Below are 7,500 nucleotides of genomic sequence, written 5' to 3' on the forward strand. Positions count from 1 at the left end.
ACACACTCATTTATATATGTAATAATAACAGTAATAATGAACTTATTGTATGCAGTGCTCAGGTGCACTACAACATATCAGTGAAAGCTTGCCAAAAGTGCATATAAAGTACATAACATAATGCACAAAAAAACCCAGGAAAGTGAACGGTAAATGAGTCATAATAAAAAAAAGAAACATCAGGTATAGTCTTTGCGAATTTAAGTTAGCATGGAAGTCCTGAAACATGTAGAGTCCCAACAGCTAACAACTGATATGGAGAGTTTATTCCGTGCTTCAGCAATTCAGAGTGTGAAAATATGTTTCCAAAAGCCATGGGCGGTGCTGTGTTGTTTTCTGATTTTGTAAGTATGTCCACAAGTGTTAGACATACAGAATTCTAAAAGGTGCCAAAGTTTTGTTTGGGAAAGATGGTGGATAATCCTGTGAGTGTTCTACCAAGTCAGTTGCCAGGCATCAGAGTTTTATTGTGTCCATGACCAGAGAAGCAAGCTGTTCAGATTATGGCAGATGCCTGGTGGTGGATATTCGTCTGGTTGCACGTTTCTGAACAGTTGTCAGGAGATTAATATTTTGGACAAAAAGGGGTTTCAGGCTGGTGTTGTTAACTCTAGATGGGCTTCCTCACAGTTTCTGTCTGCCAAATCACTCACAAGGCATTGATCAACCCATAACTATAGTTGAAGACACTTGCCCAAGGAGCCACGTAATGAGATTGAACCCAGAACAACATGGTTTGGAAGCAAGCCTTTTAACCTCAAGGCCACTGAGATTATAAATTATATTAATTAACTGTAACAATGTAAACTAAGGTTATTAATTACATGAAGAATTATTCTTTGGTTTCTTTAGTTTGAAATCTTTTGAATGTTCCAGAAATAATGGTTTGTATTTTATGATTATTTTTTCAGATCAAAAAGTTTGTATATTCAAAGAGCATAAAAGTTTTGTGCAAGGAGTGAGTTGGGACCCTCTCAATGAATTTATTGCTACAATGAGTACAGATAGGTATGTTATCTAATTCTTTCTTCCAGGGAGTCGGAGTTGTGGAGTCGGTAAACAACTAAGGGGTAGTCGGAGTCGGTAAAACTATATGGATTCTGACTCCGACTCACAATATCTTTATTCTTTAACTAGCAGTATCGCCCGGCGTTGCTTGGGTTTGTTTCGACCCTTTAGAATTGGAATTTTTGAAAAGTATAAATTTTGCATTATGTAGCTTGTTATTCTCTTTAAGTGATCATTTTTCTGGTTGAAATACACTGGTGACACAGCAGTCAAAAAATTGTAAAAAATAGGGATTTTCATAGAAAAAAAGCACCTTTTTGATGTAAATAATTTTTGGTCTTAACATGGTCTGATTTGAATTTTTTCTTCTATCATACTCTCAATTTTGGTCAACTTGCACCACAGGGTCTCGGAGGAGATAGTGTTAGTTGAAGGCTACCAAACCTGCCATACACAGACAACTTCAGCTTTATATATATAAAGATATAAACCAGTTATAACCTATAGGCCTACTCAAAGTACAAGTGTATGCATAAGCTTTATGAGGTATGGAAACCACAATCACTTAATTACATGATGAGGAGTCGGAGTCAAACTTTTTTGTTTTGACTCCACAGCCTTTTTAATTAGTTTAGTAATTTGTTAAATACTGTATTGCTGTCGTCAGTTGATTCAATGAAGTAGCAGTCTCTATGTGGTCCACCAGACTGCCTAGAAATAGCAGTCAAATATCTTTCAAATTGCCCTTTACCATCTTATTAACGGATGGGAAGTACTAGATGATGTCGCCTTGAATATTAATGCAATACCTGAGAAATAGATGTTATGTCGAGGCTGACCTTGGGTTAAAATAACAACAAAAGAAATCCCTCTAATTCCAAGATTTAAAGAGTCGAAGTATTTTGTTTTGATTCCACAGCCTTGCTTTCTTCAATGGGGTTTGCAGGTGTCTGTGCGTGATACATGAATACGCACATACATAGAAAGCAGATTACTCTGCCAAATGCAATGCTTATTTATTCACATTGTTTTGGATTGATTGTGCACTATCTCAGAGCTTTGAGATTTCGATGCTGGTGTTTTTACATCCCTGAAATTTAGCAGTTCGCCAAAAAGAGACTGATAGAATAAGTACTAGGCTTACAAAGAATAAGTCCTGAGGTCGATTTCTTTGTTTAAAGGCAGTGCACCAGCATGGCCACAGTCAAAAGAAAGAACATATTCGTTTGCTTAATTAAATTCTTTGGACAATATTGCTCAAGTTTGAAATAAAATTATATTAATATTTGTCTAGCTACATAAATTATAACCCTAATCAGCATATACTTAGATAAATTATAACTCTAATTGGCATACATTTACATAAATCATAACAGCATGCAGCATAAATTTACATAAGTTATAAGTAAAAACTTATCTATAATATAAATTGGACATGGACGATTGTTGTATTCTTTCTTGTCTTGAGGTTCACAGCCAAACAGCTGGGTGGATTCATGTGAAAAATGGCACACATGTGCAGACGGGTGCATACATTGGAATGTGGTTTTATTTTTTTCCTAGTCCCCATACTTACCGAGAATATTGATTAAAATTTTTTCTAATGGAATTCCCGTTTGTTTCGCCATTGAAACAACCAGTTGCTCGCACAGCTGGCATATACCATTTCACTAGCAACAAGGGGAGTACAGGATGACAGTCAGCCAAAACTTTAGCTATGCTGTCTCTCTTCTTCTTTCTCACATACACATGCGCAAGCACAGACGCACACACATGCAAACACACATATACACACACATCCATTTCAAATCAATGTTTTAATGATTAGATAGAGGTTCAATAGAATAGCTCTCAGAAACAGACTACGTACAAATTCTTTCTTCACAACTCCTGAAGCTGTTTTCTGACAAGGAGGAGGCTCCAATTGAAACAGGGGACCTGAAATGATAAGGTTGAGAAACACTGTTATAGATTATGCCTAAATGAAAACGATCATAGCCACATCATCCAAACAGACTGGGTGAAACCGGGCTTAGCTGCTAGCGAAATATATAAGGAATAATTTATATGGTACAAGACTAATTGTTTTAGGAATATTCTGAAAACCCATTTATTTATTTATCTATCTTAATATTGTGTTTTATTTTCTGTACAGGTCTTGTCGTGTATTCAGTGTTGCAAAACAATGCCTCGTCCACGATATATACAAGATGAATTCACTGTCACAGTCCAACGATTCGGACGCTAAAAGTAAATCCAGTCGCATATTTCACGATGACACAATGAGGTCATTTTTCAGACGGTTGACCTTCAGTCCTGATGGGGAATTGTTAATCATGCCAGCTGGTTGTGTGGAACTGGAGACCAAAGTTATCAATGCTACATTTATTTGTTCCCGATATAAACTCAACAAGTATGTTATTCAGTTATTCATTTCTCTCTTTCTCCTTCCTTTCTCTCCCCTTCACTTCCCTCTGGTTCCTTGTCCTACCAAGGTTGCCAAGTCTTTCCTCTAGTAAGACAGCTATCCCTGACCCTCTTATTATCCCCGACCCTCTATCACACCCCAACCTCTTGCCTGGCACATGGCCTCTTATCTCAGTTCCTCTCCTTCTCCAAGCTGAGATGTCCTTGGTGACCCTGTGAGTACTGGTACCATGTAAAAAGCACTTGTGTTAGCACCACGTAAGCATCCATGCCTGTGTTGCATAAAAAAAAGCATCCATGGTGCGGGAATGGCTGTGTGGTAAGAAGCTTGCTTACCAACCACATGGTTCCAGGTTCAGTTTTACTGCATGGCACCTTGGACAAGTGTCTTCTACTACAGCTTCGGGCTGACCAAAGCCTTGTGAGTGGATTTGCTTGATGGAAACTGAAAGAAGCTCATCATAGTGCGTAAAAAGCACTCACTACACTCTCAGAGTGGTTGGTGTTGGGAAGAGCAGAAACTTTGCCAGATCAGATTGGAGCCTGGTGCAGCCTTCTGGTTTGCCAGCCCTCAGTCAAACCGTCCAACCCATGCCAGCATGGAAAGCTGACGTTCAATGACGACAATGATGATATATATATATATATATATAGCTAGTACCGCATCGACTGGCCTCCGTGCTGTGGGCACGTAACAAACACCATCCAATCGTGGCCGTTCACCAGCCTCGTCTGGCACCTGTGTCGGTGGCACATAAAAAAAAGACCATCCAAGCGTGGCCGTTCGCCAGCCTCGTCTGGCACCCGTGTCGGTGGCACATAAAATCACCCACTACACTCTCGGAGTGGTTGGCGTTAGGAAGGGCATCCAGCTGTAGAAACACTGCCAGATCTGACTGGCCTGGTGCAGCCTTTGGGCTCCCCAGACCCCAGTTGAACTGTCCAACCCATGCTAGCATGGAAAGCGGACGTTAAACGATGATGATGATATATATATATATATATACACACATATACATACATACATACATAAACACACACACATATACACTCATGTATGTATGTGTGTGTTTGTCTGTTTGTCTCCCCAACGTCGCTTGGCAACCAATGCTGGTGTGTTTACATCCCCATAACTTAGCGGTTCAGCAAAAAGAGGCCGATAGTATAAGTACTAGGCTTACAAAGAATAAATCCTGGGGTCAATTTGCTCGACTGAAGGTGGTGCTCCGGCATGGCCACAGTCAAATAACTGAAACAAGTAAAAGAATAAAAGAATAAAAAACACACATGCTGGTGCCACATAAGAAACACCCAGTTCACTCTGTAAACTGGTTGGTGTTAAGAAGGTGATCCAGTTGTAGAAAGCACGCCAAAACAGATGCCTAGTGCCTGGGGCAGCTCTCTGGCTTGCCAGCTTCTATCAAGCCGTCCAGCTCATGGCCAGCATGAAAAATGTATGTTACATGATGATGTTGATGCTTTTCCTTGTCTCTACTCGTGTTTTACTCACTGCATTCCTCTTCCGTTCGTCTCACACTTCCCTTTTGCACTCATGAGCTTACCCACCCACTTACCTTATACAATCCTTAGTACTACTCCTCTTACTGTCACTTCCCTGTAACTTAAGGGTATGCTCTCACACATCCTCACCATCTCTCTCTCTCTCCAGTTGGTGCAGCCACATATCTTCTCTGTGGCGAGACACCTGTTTCTGTCCCTCTCTCACACTTTACTCTCATCACCTGACAAAAAGTCTTCATTATAACTCTCCCCTCACATAAGGGGTCTTATCTTGGAAGGTACTACATGACCTTCCTGGTACTGATACCGCAAAAAAAGCCCCCCACTACACTTTGTAAAGTGGTTGGTGTTAGGAAGGACAACCTGCCACAGAATCCTTTCCAAAACAGAGGCGCTGGAGTGGCTGTGTGGTAAGTAGCTTGCCTATCAACCACATGGTTCCAGGTTCAGTCCCACTGTGTAGCACCTTGGGCAAGGGTCTACTATAGCCTCGGACTGACATCAAAAAATACCTTAGGAATGAAAACCCAGGTTCGAAATTTCCTCAAGACACCTGAAGATAGCTGGAGGGTGTATCAGCCAAAACGTTGTGTTAACAACAATCGAGATGAGGACAAATATCCGTCGAGTGTAAATAATGTACATAATTCCTCATCTCTTAAATATGGAACTGTTCTTTCTTGATATTTCTAATCTGTTGAATTCTTCAAATTTTTTCCTTAATTTCAACCCAGGCCAGCTGTATATCTTCCAACAGGATCCAAAGTTACTATTGCTGTTAGATGTTCACCTATCTACTACAAATTAAGAAAAATACCACATCAAGATTTAGGAACAACAGGTAAGGGAGGTTATGGGTTTGCTTTCTCTTGAACTTCTCAATTGTTAATTTCGTTTGGTTATTCCACTTTATCCCCATCTCTATCCTTCTGCCCCTCCTTTCACATTCCTGTAAATTTACTCATCCATTCCACTTCCCATTTTCACAGTGTGACAAATTTTTTACACCACAGGAATGTATTGTTAGCACTTTCATACAATAAATATATCTTGTGGTGCTAAGTATTTGTCAGTATGTAATCCACTGAATTATGTAGGAAAATTACCTTGGTGTAAACAGTTTTGGTTTATCAACTCATTTGTTTAGTTCATTTTAGTCATCACACACAAAAAAATCATATATATATATATATATATAGCATATATGTAATAGAATTCTGAAAAAAAAAAACCCATCTAATGGATTTTGGATTGAAATTTTATTCAGTTTTATTGTTGAGGCTATAGATAAAAATTTGACCTAGGCGAATGAGAATGGTCTCAACCATTTGAGACGTACAATTATTTCATGCTACCCTGTTTTTGTGAAAGAACTATGAGGATACAAAGTGTCCCTAAAACGTAGATATTAACACAAAGCCCCCAAATCTATGGAATTCCGACATGAAACATCGCCTAAATATTGATGATAAAAATGTATTACTTCCCTTTGGAAGGTAGCCGTAAAACTCCAAGTTATCTCCCTTGGAGCGATAAGTTTGCTTTTTTTTTAAGTTTTGAAGCTAAGTTAATTAGACATTTGGGTTTCATTCTTTCAGTAGTTGATAAAACAAAGTACCAGTCAAATGCTGGGATTGATGATACTGATATAACCCTTCCCCTCAAAACTGCTTGCGTTATGCTTAAATTAGACATTAGAATTAATTCTTACAGTTTCTGGAAACATTATATGTTAGAGGCAATTCTTCCATCTTTATGTACATCATCATGATGACTGTTTAACGTCCACTTTCCATGCTGGCATGGGTGGGATGGTTTTACAAGAGCCGGTCAGTCAGAAGCCTGCACCAGACTTTTGTGATTGTTTTGGCATGGTTTTTATAGCTGGGTGCCCTTCCTAACATCAACCACTCCAAGATTATGTGGGTGCTTTTTATGTGCCACCGGCACAAGAACCATTTAGGTGAGTCTGGCACCGACCATGTTTGGAGGGTGCTTTTTACGTGCCACCAACACAGGAGCCAATCAGGGGGCACTGGCCACAGCTATGATATTGGTTTTGCTTGACTCAACATACATCTCATTATCTTAAATTATTTTAGAGTTACATGTTTTTTAATAAGCTTTAGATTCTAAACTCTGCAACTTAACCATCTTCTCTTTCCTTCAGTTATAGAAGAATGTAATCTTAAAGAATGGGAAAAATACCAAACTACATTCTGGTAAGTTCATTTTTTTGTTTTCTTCATATTTCTTCATATACTTTTGCCATGATGCAATGATTGTTTGTGTTTTTCGACAACCATTTGCTAAAGTGAGAAATGTTCTCCATGCCAAATTAGCAATGGGCCATTCTAAGTGGTTGTTTATTTTCAGCATTGGTTTTGCATGTCCCCTAGAATATACGTATGCACTTAGATGTATATAAACATGTGTATGTATATGTAAATGGGTGAGCCAGAAAGTGATGCAATATTTTAATTTCATTCCATTTTGACACAGCATTGTGTGTGTGTTATCATCATTTAACATCTGCTCTCCATT

At 39.0% G+C, this 7,500-nt stretch overlaps 1 protein-coding gene across 1 annotated transcript in view; it reads left to right on the forward strand.

The window, feature by feature from the left end:
• The window catches only part of LOC115214065 (chromatin assembly factor 1 subunit B), a 42,832-nt gene that overhangs the window by 18,066 nt on the left and 17,266 nt on the right, over positions 1-7,500 (forward strand). Inside the window, exons 7-10 of the mRNA XM_029783110.2 lie at positions 912-1,008; positions 3,164-3,421; positions 5,691-5,797; positions 7,127-7,178. Coding sequence (XP_029638970.1) covers positions 912-1,008; positions 3,164-3,421; positions 5,691-5,797; positions 7,127-7,178 — 514 coding nt within the window. The remainder of the gene's footprint in view (positions 1-911; positions 1,009-3,163; positions 3,422-5,690; positions 5,798-7,126; positions 7,179-7,500) is intronic.

This window comes from Octopus sinensis, linkage group LG1 (genome assembly GCF_006345805.1).
Source record: "Octopus sinensis linkage group LG1, ASM634580v1, whole genome shotgun sequence".
Classification (NCBI taxonomy): Eukaryota; Metazoa; Mollusca; class Cephalopoda; order Octopoda; family Octopodidae; genus Octopus; species Octopus sinensis.